Source organism: Haemorhous mexicanus, chromosome 1 (assembly GCF_027477595.1).
Source record: "Haemorhous mexicanus isolate bHaeMex1 chromosome 1, bHaeMex1.pri, whole genome shotgun sequence".
Classification (NCBI taxonomy): Eukaryota; Metazoa; Chordata; class Aves; order Passeriformes; family Fringillidae; genus Haemorhous; species Haemorhous mexicanus.
Window position 1 is genome coordinate 11,912,130 of NC_082341.1, and position 26,630 is coordinate 11,938,759.

The window sequence follows — 26,630 nt, forward strand, 5'->3', positions numbered from 1 at the left end:
GAATGAAATCCGTCAGTATGAGAGACAGCTCTTTATATACCCAACAGCAGACATGATTTCAAACAAAACACCATTTAAAACTAGAGTTTTACATATACAAAAATATTTCATTTATATAGTATTCATATGTGATTGGAGGAGTGGGGCTGCAGTAAAAGATTAAGGTCTGTCTTTACATGCTCTGCATGGCAATTCTTGCTCTCAAATACTGGATGGTTATAAAATTTTTCACATTGTTTTTTAAGAAGGGGAGCTTCTAACTGGTTTGGTGAGCACTGTTAAAAACCAGCAATGAATATTTCAGTTGGACCATAGCACTGCTAAAAGTTACTAAAAACCCCTAATGTTGTAGTCACACAGATTGCAGCTGAACACCCAGAGAAAAGCCAAAGTCATCGTTTGACCCATGAGGGATCTTTGGTGATATCTGCATTTTCTGGGCCAAGTACAGCTTGACCACGAGTGCTCTTCCCAGCTGCAAGGTACCTGGAAATAAAAAAAAAAAAAAAAAAAAACATAAATAAGTGAGAAACTGCTACATTTGGTTAACCACAGCTCTGCTGTCAAAGTTAAAAATACTCCCATCTCGGGAAGTGTCCTTTGCTATGTACAACTTGTATTGTGCCCACTCACCACAACAGTCTCCTTAACCCCTTACTTGGCTGTAGTGGAATTCTTACATCTACAGTGGAATTCAGAAGTCACACACAAAATGCTACAAGTGGAGTAGAACCAGCTCATATAGTGCACTCATACCTACTCATATAGTCTACCCAGACAGTTTCTGGGCCTTTCAAAAGTAAATCAAACCCAATCTCCCACAAACTCAGAGTGTTGGAGGGAATTACATCTGCTAAACATGCAATAAACAGGATATATTTAACATATCCTTTTCTAGGTTACAGAAGAAAATAGTGAAAGTAGAACAAGGGAAGAAAACCAGTAACTTAAATATGACAACTGAGCACAGGCTTACTTGTTTGATACATCAACCAAGTTATCACTGTTGACAGCAAAAAGTTGTTCTCTGTGTGACTGCTTCATTTCATCTGAAATGCCATACAAGAAATGACCCATTCCTAGGGAAAAGAAAACAAAACCACACACTGCACTGGTGCACTGGAATCTGTCACAGCCACATGCAGGAATGAGAGCAACCTACAATAGGAATGTGTGCTCAAAAGGAATAGAGGCTTCCATCAAACCATCATGCTGCAAGAATATCCAACTGAATCAAGCAGAGTAAGTTAAAAGCAGGGTGAGGTAGTAACAGTTTCCTATTTAGGAAAAAACAAATTCTATTTTGGCAAATGATTTAGTTTGTCAAAAATCTGAACGTAACGGTGGTCCAGGAAACTTAGACATAATTCATTCTGAAGAGAGTCTGTTCTAACAACTTTTTAAACCAACTGCATTTCATGAAGCTTCTGTTTTTGGAACTATTTTATTTCCAATCAGTTGTGATGTATCTGCAATGTGAAAGTTTGCTCACAGAAATCTGCATACAAATGCTTAAATGTTTTGTTCGAGTATTTGCCCACAGCATTTTAATTGCTCCTTGAACAACCAGAGAACTTCAAAATAATCACATAAAAGGTTTTTGTCAGGCAAATAACCATAGGGAAATAAACGTGGCTGGGAGGATTTGAGTCAACTTAGTCCAACCTCCTACCCAAGGCAGGGCTGACTTCCCAGCCAGGTAAGGTTTTCACATCCATCTGCAAAAGCATGAAGGGACAGGCATTCCTTGCACCAGTTCCCAGGCCTCTGGACAGAGCTCTCCTATTCAGTGCTCTGTTAAGATCTGTGTTCAAATGCCAAAGAATGTTCATCATCCCTCTTTGACACCAACACCCAGTGTGCAGGCACTGCACTCATGTCCACCTTGCACCCACTGCTTTTTAACTGCCCAGACCAAAACCAGATTCTGACAGGTAAAAGCTTAATTTGAAGTGTTCTTGTTTAAAAAGTCAGTGCTAATACAAGCACATTTTTTAACATAATGCTGGTCTTAACCTTGCAATTCCTTTGTGTATGAGAAGGAAACACGTTTTAACAGGGCAAGTTTTGGACTGAAATTCAGCTAGAGAGCAAGGGAGGAAAATGAGGACAGCAGAGCTACATGTCAGTAAACTGAAAAGATATTACCCATGCATCAGGAATGTGCAAATCTGCAAAGAAGCTAAAAACACCCTCCACCCCAGCAGACAGACTTCTGTGCTTTAACTTCTTCAGAGAACATATGCACAAAGGGCTAATGACATTCACAGTCAATATGCCTGCTTGAGTCAGGAAAGTAATCCCTCAGCTCTTTTTGAATCAGAGGACCATTTCTTTTCATTTGTCTGCATATAATGCTCTCTAAACCTAAAATAATTTCCTCAATCTACCTCCATGTGACACAGAGGAGCAGTAACACAAAACTTCAGCAGAACCTGAGTGGATGAGGTGTTTCTGAAAAGGAACATCAGGAAACAGTAGATTCACCAAAACTGCCATTATCTCTCATCTTCCAAACACCAATATTATCATCTAACACAGTTTAGCAAACTATTTTCTTCCCTTTAAACTGAAATTAAAAAGCAAACAGACACTGACAGGCCTGGGAGGATGATGAGAATGTACCTTTGTCTGAAGGAGCTATTGGTGCATCCACAGCAGCAAACACTGCTAGTTTAGCTTCATCAATATCTTGCTGGGTGAATTCTCCAGATTTGGCCCATTCGACTGCTTTTTCAAATGTTTTCAAGGTGGCTAATGAATTTGGATCTCTTAGAAGAAAAAGAAAATATAAAAATTGATTACTTCAGTCTTAAAAAATGAAAAACCAAAACTCCTTTAATTTCACTTCATTCATAATTTACTATGCATCACACATGGGGAAAAACAAATTATAAACTTCATTTTTTTTGGTACAAAAAGAGGTTCTGGGGTTTGGTTTTACATTTCTTTTCCAGAAGAAAGTAGTGTTACAAACCAAGCAGATTCAGAATTTTAGATACACAGGTACAGAAGTTCAGCTGCCTAAAAGTAGTTCCAAGATGGCGTAAAGAGAAGTGGTGTAATAAAAGCAGGTCAGGTAAGCCAGTGCTGTTCACAGTGGGCTCAAAAAGCACCACTGCCATTACTGCCCACACTAGGAATATTTATGATATGCCCTATCTTCTCTCAGTTGCTTTTCTTGCCACACCTGTTTTTACTCTCTGTAAAACAGGTGCCACAGGTTAGCTACTAGTGGCAAGTTGAGGACTACTGCCAGGACAAGTCCTACCAAGTTGAAACTTCACAGAAAGGCCAGACTGCTCAAACCTCAGTCAGGAACCCTGACCAAGCACTGTGCCAGCCTGCCTCTGGGCTAGGAAAACAACTGAAGCCAGGACTCCATCCACCCAACAGTGCTAGTGGGGATTACAACTACAATACCTCCAGCTGAAATTTCATCAGAAAGTGCCTTGGTAAGCTAAATACAGGGTAACTGTTCTGGACTGGCAAAAGAGAAGAAGAGAAAAGAAGGAGCAAGCAGTTCTAGCTTATCACCAGCAATACTTTCTGATGAATCTCTGATGATTTCAGCCAGTTGCTTTAAGGAAGATGTATATTTTCAAAGTCAGAACCTTAGGGAATATCACCATTCTACTTCATGGTCTCAAATTTAGAGTAATCTTAAATTTCTTTTTCTAGGGCCTCCTTAACCCAGAAATAAACAAGTGCAATCCAGTTATACATAAATCTGAGACTGAGACAGCAAACACCAAAGTGCAGAGGTGCAGCAGTGGTTGCTACCAGCAGAGATAAATTAAGATTTCCCAAGGATACAAACAAGATAAAGCAAGGATGGTTTTATTAGGCAATCTAACTTCATCAGCACTGAATCACTCACTTAATTTCATCCCTTTTATTTCACTCTTCCTGAAAGACTGCTATAAGGAAGTCAAAAATAAGACACAGCAAAATGTAGAAAGTGGTCCCCTCAACCATTAAGAGGAAATAAATGCACTGTTACCTGTAGGAGTAGAATGTGAATATGCCATTTTGACTAAGTTTAGCACCTCCACCATAAGCTCCTCCTTTCTCTCTGATTTCTGTATGTAGGAATTTAGCTGTCATCAACCGTGCGAGAATTCGAAGGCTGAAATGAGAGAAATAGAAGCAGTGAGGATGTGAACTGGGCAACAGTAATAGTCTCAACTGCCTCTAAAGCTCACCCAGATCCCCATTTGCAATGCACTGCTGCTTGTAATCTATGACACTTTCAACAGCAATGCTCACTATTTAATAACAGCTGAATAATGTCACATCACTGTAAGAGAGACGCTGAACTTTGTTACATGCAACAGGACTGTCAACTCAGGACACGTCCAAGTAGGCAGGACTGTTTATTCCAAGGTAGGGGACAGCAGCCCCTCATTACTTAATCTCTCAGCATCTGCAGGGCTGCTGTGGGCCCAGCCGTGCAACATGCTGTGTAAAGATTTTGTGACAAATGCACTGCAAATGATCTTCTATCAACAGTCCATTTTCTGCTTTGTGCTGTGCAGTGCAGAGAAGCTCCCTGATGTTCTGCTTCCCACCTGGCATAGTCTGCAGCCGTGTAGGGAACCGTTCGAATGCATTCCCCGATATAGTTCACTGGGAAGGGAAGTACAAAATGGGTCTTCATCTGGCATGGCTTGAAAGTAGGATCCTAGGAGAAGAACATTTTATTGTCACAGTTAGCAGCAAATACAATTTACCCATCTGAGAACTCTCACTTTTTTGAGAACTGGGAAATTCTGCCAAACATACAGATAAACAAATCCTAAAGCTGCCACTTATCCTACCCTGCAACCAGTGACATTTCCCTTGTGCCTGTATGAGCAAACCAGTACAAAGAATTGCCTTGGAAAACTAAAGGAGAGGGACACCATACATCACCTATCCATCCTTGCACCCCCCCTTCTCAGTTCTGCAGATTCTGAATCACTACCCAGGAGTTTGGATTTAGCCATGGATTTACTTTAATTGAAACATGTGTTCATTAACTCTCCACTTGTGTCACACACGTACATGTCACCACATCATATCCCAACCCATCCATTCTAGACGTTGAAAACAGAGTCAGGAAGTGTGTACCCACAAAAAAAGTAAGGTATTTATGACAGCAGCTGTAGTGTAAATTCCTGCTCAAGCATCCCCTGAAACAGACTCAATTCTTCCTTACAACCTCACTTCCAAACTTCCAGTCCCCTTCATGTCTCTGGGCCTCTCTGAGCTTGCTCCTTTGCCTCTTTCACACATGCATCTGTTTGTGTGCTCACTTAGGCACAAGCAGATCCCCACACACCTCCAGTGCCACTATTTCAGAACTCCCCATCCTTTCTTAAATTCAGAAATCCCATTCCCAGACCCTCATACAACCCTGACTGGGCCAAGCAGAGCAGTGTATTTGCAGCACTGGGCTGAGCTCTCCCTGCCCCTCTCTTCTAAACGGAGAGCTCAGGGTATGCTCTTCATTGCTGTACCCAAATACAGATCCTCATCTTCACCTAATTTTCACTAATGCTCTTCTGTGAGGTGTCACTCACATTCAGAATCATTTAGGGAGGAGACCAAGGAAAAGAAGGGAGTAAGTGGCACTGATTGAGTTTGATGGTTAATTGTGGAACTGAAGGGCATGAATTATGTTTCAGTGCTTCTGTAACAGTTTAAGATGGACTATTACCCTGTAACACCAATATCCCCCACCAATAATGTACTTACATTAACTAATTTCCTTGTGATCTGCAAACCAGTAAGCCTTTCACTTCCCACAGGTTTCACTTCTGAAGATTTCTACAAGAGAGACAGTTCTTTTATTAAAAGATGACTTAACAATTTAGACCAAGACTACTGCAAATGCAGCTACTTCCACTCAAACCTCTCTAAGGCAATCATCAAACCATGCCTTCACAAACATAAGCAAGGTACTCAATTGTTTCTTCATATTTCCTAAACAAATGCCAAATTATTTTTTTTCCAAGAGTACTCTGGCACTGAGAGACACTGAGACCTAGATTAAATGAGGCCCATAAAGTTACAAACTATCATTTCACTCACGGGTAAGGAACTGGGACCTTATTTCAGTTTCATTAGAAATTAAGACAGATCTGCATAGTGACAGAGCAGATCCTTTGTCAACTCCACTGAATCAAGCATATTTTGTGCCAAATGTCCTGAACACCCTGATAACAAAACAAACTCACATGCAACTGAGGAACTGCACATCATGCCCTATTTGCTTTTGGCCACCACTTCAAGTAAAGCTCAGCTATAAGTTTTATGCAACAAGGAAAGGAAGAAATTCTTTTTCCACATCCCACACTGAAGCAGTAAGGCTTCAGGGTAAGGTTTAACAGCTCATCTCCTGCATTTCTATTGTCCACCGTGCTGCAGTGAAGACACTCCATGGCAACACCCAGAGCAGCTGATCACAGAGATGTCTGGCAGATTTCTTCACACATCTCTACATGGACACAACATCTGAGTTCAAACTTTTCTGGTTGCACAATGGTATTGACATGATCAAGTCAACGGTGTTTGATGCCCTAATCACAAATGACAATTTCTCACCTCAATCACATGTGGACGAACAGGTTTTCTCTCTTTTTTACTTCTGGCTATGCCCTTTAGAAATTTCTCTACTTCTTTAGATGCTTCTGGTATCTGCTGAGGTGCTGCATTCACGGAACATCTGTCAAAAACACATATCAAGTTTTTAAGTATGGTTTTATGTTTTCAGGGAGTCTTTTATAATTTGTACCACTTTGTCTTTCTAAACATTTTCTATTAAATCATCAGAATGTTATGTCAGTGATCTCAGGTAATCATTACCAGAGAGAAAGGCAAAATATTCAATCTAGCATCTGATGTGAAAAAAAAAAAAAAAATTTACAATCCAATTGTTGCTGTTTCGCTAGTCCTAGAACACTTTCAGACCAAAAGTTGAGCAGTAGCAGTCAAACCACTTCTGTGCAAAAGAGAGGACTAGCTTAGTTTTGCAAATAAAAATGTCTCTGAAGGAAAATAATGCCCTCTATATCTTCTCTTTACAGTCAGGCCTAACATGGTTTTGAACACTACAGATATTTGCATAATTTAATTTATCATTTCATGCTTTAAAAACCAAAACTTTGCAACTTATGTCACTTTAAACAGACCCATTTTTGGAACTAATGCATCTGACAATTAACTCCTTATGTGCTCTCTTTACTTTTTCCAATAAATGCATAAAGCAAGTTTCAGAATGTCACTGCTTTCCTTTTAGGAGTGAAACAAAAATCCAAACCCAACTATATTTAACTGTTACAAAACAATATAACAGTATTTGTCTAATGGGCACCCTGAAAGGGAAAACAAAAGGCAGATTTTTGACTGTTTCTGTAAAACTGCACAGGTCACTAACAAGCTTTAAGTACAACTCTTACCTACAAAATTTGCTGTAAGTTTCTCAAACCATTTAAAAACTGAACAAAATGAGCTACCATAGCTACTGCTTTGTAAGCAAGGGGAATTTAAATTAAACATGTCTGTAGTTTTTCCATGAACATCCCATTTCATAAACCCCAGTACACCATGAGGTGCACTGAGAAAAGCATATTCACAGGCCATGGCCTCTCCTTAACCAAAACTCCCCTTTCTTTTTAGCTCACCTGATGTTGTCACTGTTTAATAAATACTTCTTAATGCGTGGTAGTTTGCGTAGCACTGGTTTAATATCAGGCATTTCTGCTATTCTCTTCATCAACTTCACCTGTGCAGGAAGGGAAGGCAGAAAGACCACAGATTAAATCAACAGGAAGAATTAACAAAAACCAGCCTGTAACTCCACAGTCAAGGATTTGGGCCTTGCTGAAGGGCATTATTAACTTCTCACCTGATCCATCCCACTGAACATTTCCTGCAGCTCTCCAGAAGGTGTAAGGTTTTTGCTGGCTCTAATAGAGGCATATAAATGCCCACAATCTGGAATGCCATTTGACAGCTCCTGGGCAGTCTTCTTAACCAGTACTCTGAAATGTTCTTCCTCCTCGAATCTTGGGCTGAAAAGGAACACAAACAGATCTCATGCAAAAGGACACCAATGAAATTTATTTTACTGAATCACTCATCATCCCAAATTCAACAAAGTGCATTTAAACCGTTGATTGTCCATTTAATCCACTATATAGTCATGCTTTTGGTGCAATAAGTAAATTTAGAAAGACAGAGATAGAATTATGAAAAAAAATCCCAAAGTAGGGCCGCTAAGAAGAGAAGAATGGTTGGGGGAAGAGTGAAAAAGAGAACCCCAAAACACATGCAAGCCCACAAACAAACAAAACCCAATGTACTGTACTTGTTAAATATTTCACTCCATAAATTCATCATGTCTGGCAGATTTCTATCCAAGCACAGAGATGAAAAGAGCACACCCTGAAGAAAAAAAATAAACAAAACACAAAAAACCCTTCACACAAGACAACCACAGCAATGGCCCAAAAAATGCACAGTAACTTCTCATGGACGTGATACAATGATGCCAATCTAATGCTACACATTACAAAGTCACTCTAATGCAGGCTGTACTACTGAAATGAGAGCAGACAAGAAATGTGATTGCTCTTCTCACAAAGCAAGCCTGGCATTTCCTCAATTTCTTCTTCTCAACAACAAGCAGCAGTTCAGACACAAAATTTTGTATTTTTTCCCATAAAGTGCAAGTTCTGTTCTAGAGTGCATCTTTCTCCAAAGGAATTCCCTTAATTTAACTCCAGGATCCATACAGAGCAGACCCCCAGCAAATTTGCAAAAATCTCAAGAAATATTGCAGAACTGTTATGCCTAACACATAGATCTAATGATGCTGCCAACAGTGACATAACACATTAACAGCAAACTCTGTGTGTAACACCACACCTTTCTGTTCCCTCCCTCTGCTTCCAAAGTATTTTGGAGCACTCAAAAATGTGGTGGCAGATGCTAGTGAAGCACTGCCTTAGACATCAAGCACTCCCCTTAACAAAAAACACTAAGTTACTGTAATTATCTAATTTATATCTTACAAGGACTTTCAATGCATGTTAGCTTGACCTGGAAGCCCTGACTGACCCTTAACTACAGAACTGTTACTGAAGTGCAACATCTGCAAGGTTATGATTAATTTACCTGTTCGTAGACATCCAGGTGTGAATCATCTGGAATGATATGTGGGCTGACAGACATACCCCCTGTTTTTAGTTCTATTTTCTGGGCTTGTTCCCTGTAATCAAGGGCTCCACATCCCATCCTGTGAAAAACAAGGGAGATTTGTTTCCCTTTTCAGTTTATGCCAAACCAAAATCCATGCAGCATTAGTAAATTAGTGTGTTTAGGACAATACTAATTTAGCAACTAAACAATTTGGAGCATTATGAAGCAAACATAATACTTCATGTCTTATAAAAGCTTCCCAGCAAGCTTTTCAATTAAAGCATCCTGCTAATTTAAAATGCTGTATTAAAAAGCATGCCTTATGTGCAGGCTTGCTACCAACATCCTTAAGAACTACATTAATAACATAAGCTGCTCTCATCAATAAAAGCAAATTCCTCCCAGCCCAGGTCACTTGTTCTGCTCTGTACTCCTCTTTCCCCTGTGATGGGGTCACTCTTTCTGTCCCCACAAGGCAAAGTGGCACCAGAAGTCTATTCAAGCAAAAACTTTAACCTCAGCTAGGCTATTTCTCATTTATAGAAATTTTCCAGTCTTTTGAGGGAACACTTGTGTTGACACTGGGCAAAAAGACTGGTGGAGAAGGGGAAACAATTTAGCAACACTGGGGAATAAAGAAGACATTTTTTCTGCAGGAAACCAACTTATCAGCCTTTCCCTTTTATAGTAAAAACTGATGCTGAATTATTGAAGTCAGTATTAGTATTTTGGCAAGCTCTATTACAGCCTGTTGCTTCAGCTTTTAAGATAGCAAACCTCTCACCTGGTAATGACATTGCAGAAGAGTGGCACATATGGCTTGAGCTCCTCAGGAAGTGTGTTCAGGCTGGAAACAGCTCGGAAATAAACCACCCCATTGGTTGGCTGAGCACAGTACTGGACAGGAATGTCATCAGCTGGGATAAAAAAACAAAAGCAAAGAATAACCAGCAGCTTCCTACTACAAACACACAAAAGTAAAATGATTTCTTACAAGAACATCCCATTAAGAATAATTTTCTGTTTCTGTTCTGAAATTTTCTGTTTCAGAGCCACTTCTTGTTTAAATTTTGCACATTATACTGAATGCTGGACCAAAGGGTTTTTTCTGTTTCTGTCCATAGTAAGGTAATGGACACCTGGACAATTTGAAAAGAGAATTCTTCTAACAAGAGAAATAACAAATCAAGTAAGTAGTAACTTGCTCCAGAACAAGTCAAAAAGTTCTTCTTCCTTATTTTTGCCTTCATCCGTTCAAAAATTGAAGAAACCAGCTTCTTGTACTGTACACTCTTCCTGAACCAGGCCATCAGAATATAGACACCAGAATTTTCCCCAAAACAGGTAATTTTTTGCATCAAAATTAAACAGTCTTGACACTTGCTGATAAAACAGAAAAATGTCTGATAGAAATATACTAAAGAACAGTATTTACCTGCAAAATTTTGACAGAAATGTAACAAAATTCAGAACTACCATCTCCTATCAGTCCCTGAGGAAAGCGCTAGCAAAGCAGGGACAAATATGCACTAAAATTATGAGGAATTACAGTAACTTTTTTTTTTTCCCATGGCTCCTGTATGTCATATTCTGTAAAAAACAGGTTGGGAGGGACTGCAGTAAGGAAAGCTTGCTGCCCTAGCTGCCAAGAGTTCTGCAACCTGGGTAAGCCTTTGGAAAGTGAGGAGATTGCCAGTCAGAGACTGCCCTGACTGCAGGGCAAAGTGGGAGCATGCCTGCAGCAGGGAGCTGCCATCAGGAGCTCCTGCCAGCCCTGGGAAGGCCGGGAGGCTCTTCCATGTCCACGCTGCCCCTCAGAGGCAACAGCTCTGTGGATCCACTGCCATGTCTGCCAGAGGTGCTGGGCTGGAGTGGAAGAAAAAGAGCACAACTATGGGCCACAAAGCCAGTCCATGTGCTGGGCAAGGGGCCACAGCCAGGCCAGCAGCCAGGGAACAACCCAACAGTGCTGCTCTTTGGGACAGGAGACAGTGGAGACACCAACCTGTGAGTGCTGTCTCCAGCACAGTGAAGGGGATTTGGGGCTCGATGTCAGACACTTTTAAAGCTGGGAGACAAGAGGTATCCTGAGGTTTGCTTTGAAGAGCAATTAATTCTAAACCTAGTAAGAAGAGAATAGCAAACTGTTATTTTCAGCTTGTAGTGAAAGTGCTGTCAAGACCTAAAACCTACTGAGATGATGCAGACCAGAAAAACTCAAGAGTCAAGTTTGGAGTCTTCTATCGGCAATTTTTGCAAATATTTTCCTAAAGCAAATTCTGCAGATTATCATGTAACAACAGCAAAGAAAACACTCTTGTTAGATTCTCTTTCCAATCCCCTCTTCACAACCTGTTTACAGTAACATGCAATTTAATCTTTAAGTGACACCTGCCAGTCTGTCCTGTCACTCAGCTCTGCAAGCATCGACCCAGACCTGGCAGATAAGAAGCTTCTTTCTAACCCAATCCGTTCCAGTTCTTAGTCAAGTGCTCTGTCAGAACACTGATGCAGCTAAATTGTTGTGATTACTTTCACATTTCAGACTTTCAGATACTAGCTGGTCACCTCTGAGTACTCTCCAATTTATCTCTGTAAGTAGAAAGCCTCCTCTGATTTCTTGCTCCCCTATCTCCTGTCACACACCAAAGCTTCAGAAGATTAATGCCACGTTTTTGGAGGATTTCTGTGACTAGACACAGCTTTAACAAAATTAGATGACTGCCCACAGTTTTCAAGCATAAGTTATTCTCCAGAGTAAGTTAAACCCAGCATTACTTTTATAGTTGGCTTTTTAACCAGAAAATATAAGAAATAGAATTACAAAATATAAGTTTTACAGGAGCATGGAGCAGACCTCATGCTCATAAATAAACAGCTTCAAGGCACATGGTAGGTAAATATCTGAAGGGAGGGTGACAAGAGGATGGAGCCAGGCTCTGCTTGGTGGTGCTGAGCAAAAAGACAGGAAGCAACAGGCACAAACTGATGCACAAAAAAGTTCCAACTGAACACGAGGAAGAACTTTTTTACTGTGCAGTGACCACAGAACAGAACAGATTGCCCACAGAGGGTGTGTAGTCTCTCTCACTGCACATATTCCAGAACCCCCTGCAAGCAATCCTGTGCCATGTGCTCTAGGATGTCCCTGCCTGAGCAAGGAGGTTGGCCCAGATGACCCACTGTGGTCCCTTCCAACCTGACCCATTCTGGGATTCTGTGAATTCATCTTCCACTCAGTGCAGGTTAACATAGGAAAGAATACACAGATTGATATTTTAAAACAATTTCTTTCATCCTGCTCTAATGAAGACATTGAGCATTCTATTTTTGACTGTTCAAACTAATGAAATATACCAAACATACACTGTAGTGTAAGCACTGCCCTGCATACCCTGTAACACAAACACACAAATCTGCAATGAAAAAACCCCACCCCTTTCAGAGCAAATGCTGGAGAGCACCTGAGAATTTAAGATATTCTACAGAACAACAGCTAAAAACCATTATACAAATAAAAATGTAAAAAAGCAAGTTAACCTTTTTCAAAGATTTGTGTTTTTTCTTCTTCAGAAAGTGCTTTGACCTTTTTTTCCAGCTTTTCTGCTTCCATTTTAGCTTGTTTATCATGGTAGTCTTCTTCTGGACTCATTGACAGAGTCAATTTGTGCGGATTATCCTGCAGAAATATACCCCAAAAGAAAGCATTAATTCTGAGGGCAACTTCCTTGCCTCAGCTTATTGCTCCATCAGCAGCAGATAAACAGCCTGTGCATCATTTGGCTTGCACGTTATCAAAAACATCACAACCACACAGACTGAACCCTTGGTTTCATACAGAACAAGCTGCTGTGGGGAAGAGGCTGCTCACCACTAGAACAAGCACCAACAGCCTTCTGCTAAGTTTCACTCTAGAGTCAGAATCCCTCAACAGCACACAGTACTCATCAGTTTAATTAAATCCAGGTAAAACAACTGTACATAATACTACATGCCATAAGTTTTATCTGGAGGGTGTTTTAAGATGGGGAAATTCTGTTAAATGCAGGAGGGTTTGAGTAAACAGTTCTTTCAACCTGCCCAAGCTTGAGTGCACAGAGATCCCAAATGATGAAGAATGTGCATGCCCCATCCTGCTCAGAAACGCTTTACACATCAGCCTCACTGCCACAGAACTCCAGGCATTACGCAAGTGTCATTACTGCCGTTGAATTTTTCTTTGTTTACACCAGACTGTGGAATTTTAATACCAAAATTACTCAAGCAGCTTCCATTTTCCACAATAGGAAAGGGAGGCCAGCCAAAAGACAGTGACCTCAAAAAATGTCCACGTCAATGTACGAGTTGAACAGCAACATCTGGCACTGACAGACACCAATGACTTGCAACAATGTAATCAGATTCTGTTCTATGAGTTTATCTCCCCCGTGCCTGCATGCAAAAACTACAGAAACCTGAGTACAGAGTTAAAGAGAGAAATGTGAGATTAACCAGCCACAGTAAAATGGACAGGATTAATAGCATTCTCCCCCTTGCTCCCTGCCTGCCTGCTTTAATAATTTCCCAGCACAAAGTACAACAGTGCATAACCTTATGATGTAAGAACATCCAATTATCCTCATCATTTCCTACCGAGATGTGCCTTTGCCTCAGCCCCCTCAACAGAACGGTACAGTAAAGCACATTCACAAAAATACTGCAACTGTATTTCTTCCCTAGAGAAGCCAAAACTTTAACAGCTCCCTACTACCTCCAGACACTAGTAAATGTTCTTAGAAAAAGTGGTTTCAAGTGATGCTTCTGACTCTTGGTTTTTTTTGAGTATATTAGAATCTAGCTTTACTCCAATCAGGGTGACAGTTACTTTTAATAAATCTGCCTTGCAAAACAAGCAAGGTGACTAGGAAAAAAAACCCAAACAAAAAACCTACCAAGAAAAGCAAGCAAACAAAACAAAGCCAAAAAAACCAAACAAACCCCACAAAAAAAAACCACACCACTTTTGCATTGCTACCACTGGATTGTTTTTTCTGGAATTATCTAATTCAGGACTCCAGAACTATTCAGCATTATAATGCCTTTACTAGATATTTTTTATTTCTGCAAAAACTCCAGAAGAACATATGGAGAGGAAAAGAAAAGAAAGAGAAGAAAGTAATTGGCACTGACAGCAGGATTCAGACAGCAGTTCAATGAACATGAGGAACACCAAGACAATCTTACTTGAAACCAAATCCTTTGCAAGGAAAATGAGCTACATCTTACTATGTCAATAATAAAGAACACACTAGGTCCAAAATTCTCTGTTCACATCTGAACTTCTCATCAGGAAGATGATGTGCCCTTCTACAGGAATCACAGTTTGGTAAAACATTAGCATTTTATCAGTATTCTATTAAATGTGGTTCCAATTGACCAGCCAGAAAATTTTTTCCCCTTTGAAATGTGGAAACTTAAACCATTAAAACTAACATGTTTCATTTGAACATGTTGCTGCTCAAGCCACACCTAGAAACAGGCAATATGGTGATAAAAAATTAGCCTTCAGTTTGACTTCAAATACAAAATTGTGATTTAAAAATTAATACAAGATAACTTTCTGTAGGTTTGCCTACCTTGAAGTATGTTTTAACTTTTTCCTGAAGAAATCTGGGATTTTCTTTAAGACACTGCTTGAACTGAGAGACTTTATCTGCAATCTTCAGAAGCTCCACTGGATCCCCATCTTGATTCCAGCATGAGGCTATGTACTGAATGGGAAAGAACAATTAGGAGAGCAGGACAATCCATCTGCATTTCTCCAACTGACAGCATCAGGGTTCCAAAACCACCTTAACACTTATACTTGCATAGCAGACACAGAGTGAGTAATCTTAACGTGGCTGTAGGGGGAAAACCATTGTTCAGATAAAGGTTCTATTCCATCATCACCTATCCCCTGTTCTCTCCATTGTTGCCTCTAATTGCACCATACCAAACCACCATTTTTTTAATTATTACCTTTTTTTTTTTTGCATAGCTGTGCATATCTAGAAATACACTGTAATATTATTTAGTCCCTCACATTAAAATTAATTTTTCAGCTCAAGAAAAAAGGAAAACAGAAACAGGTGTAGAGACCAAGTAGTACATACATACTACAGTTGTGTATCAGCTAGATGAAATGATTTATAGGAAGGTGACTCAAACACATAAAGAATGCAAATTAGATGAGACTTTGGAGAAAGAAAATACTAAATAACCAGAAATATCCCCAGGTTATTTCTTTAATTTTCTAATTTGAGTTTGCTCAAGTTGCTACTGAAAGTTTTCCAAAACAACACAAGTGCAAGATATCAAAAGTTTCTCCATTTCTACTCTGTGTGAATAGGGAAAAACACAAAACAAAGCAAAGTATAAAATCCCTGTCAAATCCACTTCTCTTTTCTTACCTCTTCAATTACAAGCAACTTCATAAGCCTTCAGCATTTTTCAGCAATAACTATTTTTACCTATTCTGTAGAAATTCTCTAATATGATACCAAGCAGAGTATTATTTTAGAACATGCTCGAGCTAATTGTGGACATGCAAGCAGTTGCAGTCCAATGGCCAGCATCCAAAGGGAGATCAGGAACAAGCACTGCCTGTCCCTCAGGGGTCTGTAATGGGTACAATACTATTGAACTACTTTATTTATTACACTGCCAGTGGCACTGAAGGGACTTGCAGCAGGTTTGCAGATGACACCAAGCTGAGAGGTGTGGTGGACACTCTGGAGGGAAGGGATGCCATCCAGAGGGACATGGACAGGCACGAGGAGAGCACCTACATGAAACAAGGCCAAGTGCAAGGTCCTGCACTGGGGCAATGACCAATAATCAGTACAAGTTTAGTGATTTAAGGTTTGAAAGCAGACCTGTAGAGAAGGGCTTGGGGATAGTGGTGGTTGAGAAATTGGAATTGAGCCCACAACGAATGCTCCCAGCCCTGAGAGCCAATTGCATCCTGGGATGCACCAAAAGAATCAGAGCCAGCAGGGTGAGGGAGGTGATGCTGCCCCTCTACCTCACTCCCATTAGAGCCAGCCTGAGGTACTACATCCAGCTCTGAGGCCTGCAGTGCAAGACAGACATTGACCTGTCAGAGAAGGTCAGAGGAGGACCACAAAAATGATCAAAGTGCTGGAACACCTCTCCTACAAAGGCTGAGACTTGAGGTTGTTCAGCCTGGAGAGTGAAAAGGCTTTGGAGGGACCTTACTGTGGCCTTTCCATATATGAAGGGGGCTTATAAAAGGACTTTTTACACATCCTGTACAGACAGGACAAGAAGCAATGGTTTTAAACTAAAAGACAGCGGATTTAGACTGGACATAAAGAAATTCTTTACTATGAGGGTGGTGAGACAGTGGAACAGGTCGCTGACAGAAGCTGTGGGTGCTCCATTCCCTGGAAGTGTTTGAAGACAAGTCAAAAGTGCTCTGAGTAACTGAATTTAGTGAATGATGGCCCTGGTTATGGCAGGGAAGTTGGACCTGGATGATCTTCAGAAGTCCCTTCCAAAACAAACCATTCTATGATATCTATGATCACTTTAGTTATAACTAGGTCCCTGTAGGCCCTCTTCAAAGCCAACTTCTAAAACATGACTTCAGGGAAATAAACTGAAACAATACTCCCACAGAGGAGAGTTATAACACTAAATGCTACAAAACAGGTTTTTAAAAGCAAGAAATATTCAAGAGGGTTTCTTTTCTACAATGAAGGTGTAGCAGCTGAATCAACTTCAAGACTTAAAAATATTGAGGGATAAAGTTATCTGCATAAATATTTCATCAGACAGAATTACTCACAACATCTGAAGACATGCCAGAAAGTACTGACTATTAAAGTCAGGCATATTTGGCCAGATTTATTATGAAACATGACAGGCACCTAAATATCCACAATTTGCCTATTTGGCTGTATGGCAATCTGATCTGAAACAGCTTTTGTTTGTGCTCACCCATTTACAAATCTCCTGTTAATCCAGGGCTCAGCTTTGCCTAACTGTATATATCTAGGAATGAAACCCTGCTGATGCAAAGAATATACATCACCTGAAAGACAGAAAGCAAAAGAGCCACTGAGGAGCTGAAGTTGCTGCAGAGCAGAAAGGAAGAGAGAAGATTAAGGAATGAGTGGCTGGAGGAGACTCTGATTTCCACAGTGACTGCAAATACTGCACCTCACTCATTCCAAATATAAGATGATTTGCAGACTCCTTCAAGACACAACATACTGCTGTGGAATGGATTTTCTGCAACAGTCTGGTATTAAAATTTGAGGCAAAGAACTGCATTACTGTACATTTTCACTTGTGAATCTAGAAATTAACTTACAGCAGTACAATCCTGAAGTCCACAGAAAAATACAGTCCTTCTATTTGGCTTTTAGAAAACACACAGGCATCTAGCCAAAACACACAGTTCCCAGAGCCAGTATGATATGCCCCTCACAGAATAACCAGTGCTACTGCAATCAAAGCTGCTATTGAGGCAAAGACAACAGGCTCACTGCCTGATTAACTCATACAGTGGGTAGTCCACAGACAGTTTGACAGCTACTGAAAAGAAAAATGTACACAATATGACAAAGGAAGAGCCCTTAAGTGGAAAGTTTTACCTATCAGGAGCTGAAAAAATGACCCTGTATTTTATAAAGACATAGGTAGTAGATTTTTTCAACTGTTCTTAAAAGAAACACACACACAGACTTACAGATGTCAGGGCAAGTCCAAAACTCGTCGACTGATGCTTCAACTGTATTTCAATTTTGTGAAGAAGAGCTTCAATTCTATCTTCCTCAAATCCTTTCCTTTGGGAAGGGGTGATGAGAGAAGGAAATCATATCCATTAACTGATCACTTTAAGTGAAGTTATGAAAATGAATTATTAGATCAATAAAGGAAGCATTACAATATAATGTCTTTCATATTGAATAAAAATTGATATGGAATAATGTAATCATGTTGTATCATTTAGAGAAACTGAACTAACATCATTAAACTCCTGAAGGTTACACTGATGAGAACAAACTACAATAAAGGAAGTAGAAGACACAAGTTGCAAGAGTATTGAACAATATTACTTCTGCTTTGATGCCTTTATTGTAATATAACTAGATCTTTAAGGCAAGTCTGTAATAATAAAAGTCTGTATTATTACAAGCCTACATATTATTATATTAACTATGAATATTCTTCAAAATTTAGCATTACTCACGCAATAACTTCATCAACTGTTCTGTCAATGATCTGTTTCACAGTATCAATGTCTCTTTCAGCAATACCCTGCAGACCCACACTGAAATAAGCTTCTCTTGTTGAGCCATTAAACCTAGAGAAAAACATAATCAACTCAGTGACAAGTACTAGAACATAAGCATTAAAGCTGCCAACAAAGGCAGGAGAAGGGAAAAAATATCCATTGTTTCCACCCATACACACAAGATTTAAACGCTAGATAGAAAGTAAAATAATTACCAAAGAGGAAAGAAATGGAACTTAAAAGCATTTTTTGTTCAATTTCAGCAGTAGTGGCCACTGAAGAAAACCCACAGCATATGGTTTTAGAGAAAGAAAAACAGCTACAGAAGTAAAGCTGGTATTTTCTGTTCATCTTCCCATTCATCTGTAATTTCTTTCAGGTACAGAAGTCTTTTTAAGGTGGAAATTTTAGCTGTGTGTAACACCAAACACATATATTTTACTTAAGCAGGTGAGTGGAACAGTACTTCTAAAGCAGTATTTGTTAAGTAAGTGGTTAAGGAGAAGTTTTCCACATTTACTGCAATTGTTATCAACTGTATTAAAAAAATTTATAATAGTAAAGACAATTCTGTCCAAGCTGTCAGGCAGGGTTAACCACAAAGCTCATCTTTACAGAGACAAAATGGCACTTGCAGAAATACAGAACACCTAGCAGTTCAAAGCCAACAAACAAAAAGCAATGGGTGCTCATTGTAAAAAACATGTCTAAAAACCACAGAAGGAATGCAGTGACAGGCTCAGGCCCTGGATTCTGCAATACTCATCTCTGGACTCAAACTTGTGCTTGTAGATTCATCACTACAGAGTCACTAAGACAAATTAAAGCCAGCTCACTGAACAGTTCAACTTTATGTCAATCCAGCCAACCTGGAAAAGAACCAGCTGACAAAAAAATACAACATAATCCCTACTTCAGTGTCTAAAAAAGGATTTCTACTGCCATGCTTTGGAATGTTAAGATGCCTACATGACACAGGACTTGCACAAAGCCAACTACTTCACGTAGAGACAGGTCAAGCCAGGCAGAGTAAGACACTAAAATTATGGGTGAGCACAGTAAGGTTTTCCACTCAAAACACCTGAGAATATACATCACCTGATTTTATACATCATTCTCCAGAGCCACTGGAGAAAAAGGCATTATTTTTGTCATCCCCAAGTCTAAAAATCAGGCAGATGAATCATGCCTGGAAAGCACTTCCTTCTTTGTGCTGACAAAAAAGGCAAAATGTGATGAGCAGCTGAGGCCATGTTCAGTGCAGATAATGCACCCACCCTCAGCCTGCAGCGCGCTCAGGAGATGGGCTGGGAGCTGCAGCTGCAAGCAAGGACTGGGAGCTCCAGTTGGAGCAAGTGTCAGCTGAAATACCCTTTTGTAATGACCCTGAGACTAGCTCAGTTGGTTAGAGCATGGTGCTAATATCACTGAGGTAGTGGGTTCAATCCCTGTATGGGCCATTTTTTTAAGAGAGGCACTCGATGATCCTTCCAACTAACAATACTCTGTGCAATATTCTGTACTGAGGTGATGGCAAGTTAACAGCACCTGATTGCACAGACACTTTTGTGACAAGCCTAACCACTATTAAACCATAGAATTAAAGCAATTAAAGCAACGTGGTTACAGAGAATAGCTCACAAACACTTCAGAGTAATACTTAAATGTCCAGGATGAAAAATTTAGGCACTGAAGGTATTCCATATTTTATCCTATCTATCAATTTTTATGGTTCACAAGCTGTAAACAATACAACTTTAATTAAACCAACTTAGCCTCTATCTAAGTTCTTTGATGAGGCAAAAGTTACATCTGAGAATACTTTACAGTTCATTTTAAGAGGAGAAATTCTTAAAATGTTTTAATATTAAAATAAGATTACTCTGGTGTAAATTGCCAGTCTAAGAGATGAGTTCTTCCAACTTAGAAGTGCTTTTTAGTTTTTCTAACGCTGCTTGTAGCGATGAAATGTGAATTGCAACACTTACCCAACATCAGGAGAAAAATCTGTACCAACACCAGACTCAATTAAGGCTTTGTAAAAAGGAGAATTAGGCCCATCAACCAACAGTGAAGACAACAGGCTTAGGGTAAATGTTTCAAAAGTGTCTGTAATACTGAAGAAAAACAATTAGTTCTTAAAAACAATATGTGACACCCAGTATCACTGAGTCAATTTCAAAAGAACTAGAAAACAAAGGTAGAGGGAGCAAGGGAGAAGTAATTGTCAGCTGTGAAGCCCACATCAGACCTTAGGGAAATAAGAGGGCTCTGCATCTTTCACTTGTTATAACTACCAGGAAAGCAATTTAAACTGGGCTGCAAGGGGAGATAAGTTTGTAGCAGGGTCATACAGAAGATCTTGCACATGGCAGGAAACTGAAAGGAAGACAACGTTTTCAAATGTCTCATCCACAGAACAGTTCTGTAAAGTAACACCTGATTTTTCTTGTGTCTATCTGCTAAAGCAAATTATTCTGCAATAAATTTTTATTTACTAAAGCAGGACTGATCTATTTTCCCATGGCATTATTTTCTTTAGAAATAATATTTATCAAGAGGGACTGGGGACAAGAAACATGCCTGCACCTTGCTTGAAGATCTAAAATGAAGCTTTTATTCAGAATTTCATTTTAATATACTTACTCTGTCAACAAGTAGCTGACACTGACAGTGGTCTGCTTGGAAGGATCAGCAGCAAAGGAGTCTAAGCCACATGTTACCCTGTGTTCTCTCTACAAAGTACAATAAATGATACACAATAAACTCACGGCAGAAGTTACAAACAAAAAATAACTTGCATCTTCATAGCATCATCTTTCCAATTATTTAAAATAATTTCACAGATGCTCATGAATAAATTCAAGATCCATGAGCAAATACATAAACACACACTATCTTGAAAAATGAGTGTCATCTCAATGTTTAAAAGTGGACAGTATAGGAGAGATTGAAGAAAGTCTGGCCATAAATAACATTCTGAGCTATTTTTGAAAGAAATGTTTACACTTCTGGACAAGCCAGGGAGGAAAAGGAGGAGGGGGAGGAAGAGAACATGAAAACTGTTTTTGACACCAATGTTTGAAAGATAGATATCATTAGAAAGCATATTTCCTGACACTAAGAACCAGTACTTCTTTCAATAGCCCTAAATGCTTTCCATTACTAAGTGCTTCGGTGTTTCAAATGACAAGGGACTTGAAAATTGGAAATAAGAAAAACAAACAACTGCAGGTAATCATTACATTACTGAAAGTCAAAAGTAACTGTAGTTTGTCCCCAGTGTAACCAAAAATAAAAATACTTCAGGTCATTTACACAATTCTAAACAAATTAGTAACTCCAGCAGGTGAGGTTAAAATATTAAACAAGGGGGCTTTTGGGTTTAGTGGTTTTTGTTTGTTGGTTTTACTTACAGGCTTATCCCAGAGTTTCTGTTTTGGGATGTCAGTATTTGACTCAATTCTTTCAAATTTTGCCAATGCTTCCTCGTGTATTTGCTTCAGATGTTGCTCCAGTGGAAAATTACCATAAGTGAAAAATCTGCATTTCAAATAAAATTTTGGGAGTAAGTACTTGATTTAATATGAAATTTACAGTAGCTACCTGTATTATACTCTGAATTTCATGTACTTTCCAGTAATTCTGTTACATCTGGAGTGAAAAATAGTTTGATGAGTCTTCAACCTATGCAACATAAATAAAACTCACAAACTCTTGATAAAAATCCACATTTCTCAGCTTGAGGGCCTGAAAACACCTTATTATTTTCATTATGTTCAGGTTTATTACATTCAAATTTGTTCAGTTGCAGGAATATACAATGTTCCAGAAAAAAAAGTATTAGTAATTGAAGCCAGAAACCCAATGCTCCTAATTTCCAGAAGACAAAATTCTTATGGTCCTCACACTCTAAGTATCAGTCCTCACACTGATCCACGTCCTAGGTTTTGTCTGTCTATAAAACATGGCTGGGTTCCATGGGTCACTCCACCAAACACATTCCCACACCTAAAAGACTTCCACTGGACCATATATGAGCAAGAGCTTTGCCTCAGGTAAATCTCATCCCCTGACTAAAATCTCAACATCAGTACAGCAGGATACTTGGGATGATGAGAAAAATCAACAGATTGTAAAGCCACTGTCATGACACAAGCTGATGTTCCACAAGTGAATTAATCAGAATAACAGATTGGCTACAAAGTTAATACAGGAGAAAGAATTATTTCTCTGCATGTAACATTCAAATTGCCTTCCAGCTTAAACACCTTATTAATATCAACCAAATCAGTACCTGAATCAAATGACTATCTATTATTTAGAACTCACTACAGTAATATGTGATGCAGCAGGAAATGAAATCATTCATTTGTAAATTCTCACTCAATCTGTGTTACCTCAAAGAGGACAGGAACCCTTAGATTAATCTCTGCTACTTGTACCTTAACTCCCTAACATTATTGCTAAGTACTTAATGCTATGCTCCCTTTCCCCCCAGCTCATATGAGTTCAGGTCAACCAATCCCCAAAACAAATCTGCATGATCAGGCAAACAGACACATCTGAAAAAATGAGCCACCCTTCTTTCCAGCTTTCAATTCATTCTTCACTGCTCTTTCTAGAAAAAATTTGTTGCCTCCCCGCTGTTGTAACTCCTGTAGGGCACAGGTTATCTTTGTGGCTGGTGGATAAAAACACTGTGCTTCTGGTTTTCTCCTCACAAAAGTACAAAGAAAGCACTAACCCAGTAACCTAGGAAGTTAAGTCACCAGTCTCACATACCTGGAATTGCTTGGATGATAATGTGTGGCATGGAACTGCTTAAGCTGCTCCCATGTAAGGTCAGGAATACATAATGGATCTCCACCAGAAATTACACCGTAAGTGTGATCAGGAAGGATTTTGTTCTGCAGGTGCTGTGCAAATATCCTCTCATTATCTGTCTTAATAGGAAAACATCACATTTCAGTGAAAGCCATCAAAACACATTTAAAAGAGAAAAGGTGCTCAACAATAAGACCTCAGAGCTCTAACTTACACAACCTCCTCACATGCAATGCAATGTACTTTAATAAAATGAGCTATGGTTCCATACTAATGTAAGAGAGTATTTTACAATAAAATCCATTAACAAAGTGCCTTTCTATATGTAAAGAAACTTTTGACAAGCTAACTTCAAAAAAAAAAAAATCTACGCAACAGTGTTGACTTTACTGAGGCCCTAAATTTTCAAAAGGAGGAATGGAAATCTCTGGTCCAATAATGTCATTGATAACCTACAGCTGAAACTACTTCATCTGTAAGAACTCAAACCAAACATCCACAAAACTTACAAATGCCCCTTTCATTTCATTAAAAACAACTCCTTTGAAGACTAGAGGTGTCTGAGGATCAGATGGGTTCTCATGTTCTAACCTCCAACCTTCTTGCCTGAAAAATTAATAACAGAAAATGTTGAGAGTTTGAAGGTTTTGCTGATTTGGGGGTGGGGGAGAAGCTTTTATTTTTTTTTTTAAATTTAAGGTTTGCATACATCTCAAACCGTCTTACCAGAAATCTAGCTGACGTAAACATGGAAAGAAAGCTGCATCCAAGTACACTGACAGGAGGTTCTGAAAGTCCTTGGGATTTTGTGTTGAAAATGGATAGAGTGTGTAATCACTAGCTGCATACAAATAAACATAAAAATAATCAGAACTTTAGAAAGTCTAAGACATGTTTTGCCCTTGTGGATTTTTAATTTCTCAGCCATATAAATAACTGGAAGAGAAGAAATGTACTAAATGAACTGTATTTTTGCTGAGGAATGCACGTTTAACACTGCAGCTATTTTACCACGAAAACTTTGCTTTAGCCATATATCCATACAAATAATTAAATGTAGTTTTGGATACTATAAAGCTCCAGCTCTACTGGGACTTTGTAACTGACAAATGAAAAAGACTTATTTTGTTTTCTTGCTTTATTAGCTTTTTAATGCCTCACAACATTCACACCCAATAATAACAGCTCTCCAAAGCCAAATAAAGGAGAGCCAACAGACAGCTCTACTGCAATAAAACCTCATGCACCTTAAGTGGCATTATTTCCTTTGGACTTACCCGTGAATGCATTCATAAAAGTGGACAGTGACCTGTTTAACATTTTAAAGAAGGGATCTCTGCAGGGATACTTCTGGGAACCACAGAGCACCGTGTGCTCCAGAATGTGAGGGACCCCGGTGCTGTCCATGGGAGTGGTGCGGAACTGGATACTGCAAGAGAGCACAGAGAAGAATGCAGTCACTGTGAGAAGTGCACCCACTCCTGCCTGCACCTGTGATTTATGGAGCATCATCACTGCCTAATAGCTAACATGGCACACACCAGATGCAGAGTTTGACTTCTTCAGACTCCTGAGTGCTCAGCCATCTTTTTCAGAGGGAGTATAGCCTTTGCACTTCTATTTCTGGAGTTAGCACAGAAGTTTTCAGCATACAAGTAAACACATTTATTTTTATCCAAAAGGCTCAAATAAAACAACTTCATGGAAGGTTATTGTTGCATAATCTCTGTCTCTGAAAGTTTTCAAGGGAGGAACTGGACCTGAATTAAACACTGATCCTGTTTTGAGCAGCAGACTGAACAAGAGACTTCACGATATCTCTTCCAACCTGAAAAATTCTAAGAAGCCCTAAGAAGGAAGTACTGTCCTCCCTGTTATCACAGAATAATCCAGCCATGATGCCAGAATACAACTGAAAAAACAGGAGGTGATGTGGAGATTGAATGTGCGATACCCACATTAATGTCTTACCTGAACAGATTACTGGAGTCCTCCCGAGCCACATGTAAATACCTGGCTCCTGTACCATCATGACTAAGCTTCACTGCAGTCAGGAACAGCTCAGGAACAGCTGTCACCTGCATTGGAAGAAAACATCTGTATTGCAGTGTGACTTCAACTAGGTCAAATGGTGCATGATTTAGGAATTACAGTTTCTTGGTCTTATACATAATCCTGGCTTACATAGTAAAAAAAAAAAAAAAAATTGCTCCTGTGGTTTAAGGGGAAAAATAATTATGTGAATGAAAAATAAAATTTAAATGAAATTTTTAACCCAATGAAAGTATACTACCACCGCGGAACCATACTCTTACGGTACAGATAAAAATTCAATCCAAAATACAAAAAGAAAAGGCATAAATTCAAAAGTCAGTGGCTAAGGCAGATATAGAAAAAGCAAGGACCCTGTTATACCAATAACTCTGTCACTAGCAATCACTTCTCACAAATAACTTTTACTCTCCACTCCTGCTTTTTTCCTTTGAAAAGGTAGAAAGAAATTCAACATATTTCCATGGCAGCTTTCCAACACAGGTATTAAAAGCATCTTAAGAAATAACGTATTACTTGAATAGGTTTATCAAAACACGTTCACACAGTGAAGTCGTCTTATCTGTCAGGACTGTTCAGAAGGCCACACCGAATGGTCACATCTGCAGCAGACACATCTGCAGCTCGTGGGGTTTATTACTTACTCTAGAATTAACTCCCTATAAGAATATGCACTAATGGCACCTAAAGTATTTGTCTGCAAAGAAGTAACGACGAGGAACTCCTGAATCATTTTTACGACTGTCCACCCAAAGCAAGTATTTAATGCGCAGACGCCTGGCCTCACCCAGTGCCTTCTAAGCCCGGGGAAGTTTATGTACACAAACAGAGCAAACGCCAGCGGCGGCGGCGCTCACCTGCTTCACGGTGAAGCCGTGGATCTGCTCGCCCACCCGGTACTGCAGCGCTCTCTCGTTCGCGGCAATGCTCTTCCACCTCCACGCCCTGCGGCTCAGCGACCTGAAACGACACAATTCCCTCTGAACAAACGCGCTCCTGCCGGCGGTGCCGCAGCCGCGACAGACACCGGCCCCAGCGCTCCAGCGAGGGCTCCCCCCGGCGAGCAGGGCCCTGTGCCCGGGCAGAGGCTCGGAGCTCCGCGCCCCTCTGCCGAGCGCAAGGAGCCGGGGCCGCGCAGGGCAAGGGTCCCCGCCCGCTCCGCGCTCGCTCACCGGCCGCGGCCCAGCAGCCCCCGGTAGCGGCTCCACATGGCTGCGCGGGGCCAGGCGGGCCGGGCCGCACGGCCGAGCGCAGCGCAGCGGCCACGGGCGCAGGCGCC

The 26,630-nt window shown here is 39.9% G+C and overlaps 1 protein-coding gene across 2 annotated transcripts; it reads right to left on the bottom strand.

Annotated features, from left to right (window-relative positions):
• Positions 1-12: 12 nt before the first annotated feature.
• PITRM1 (pitrilysin metallopeptidase 1) lies at positions 13-26,630 on the bottom strand. Of its 2 annotated transcripts, XM_059840025.1 has the most exons (27): positions 26,524-26,630; positions 26,209-26,311; positions 25,271-25,377; positions 24,577-24,728; positions 24,026-24,140; positions 23,809-23,905; positions 23,258-23,418; positions 21,889-22,015; positions 21,119-21,207; positions 20,461-20,589; positions 18,428-18,541; positions 17,924-18,020; positions 14,802-14,936; positions 12,727-12,865; positions 11,192-11,308; positions 9,971-10,103; positions 9,163-9,283; positions 8,354-8,430; positions 7,892-8,057; positions 7,668-7,768; positions 6,589-6,709; positions 5,740-5,811; positions 4,572-4,684; positions 4,004-4,129; positions 2,626-2,771; positions 977-1,079; positions 13-486 (listed from the first exon to the last, which is right to left on the bottom strand). In XM_059840025.1, exons 1-27 carry the CDS (start codon positions 26,559-26,561, stop codon positions 393-395), a joined length of 3,093 nt encoding a protein of 1,030 aa, XP_059696008.1. In that variant the 5' UTR covers positions 26,562-26,630; the 3' UTR covers positions 13-392. The 2 variants fall into 2 exon arrangements, with proteins under 2 accessions (XP_059696008.1, XP_059696017.1); XM_059840034.1 differs by lacking the exon at positions 5,740-5,811 and having other exon boundaries at positions 26,524-26,569.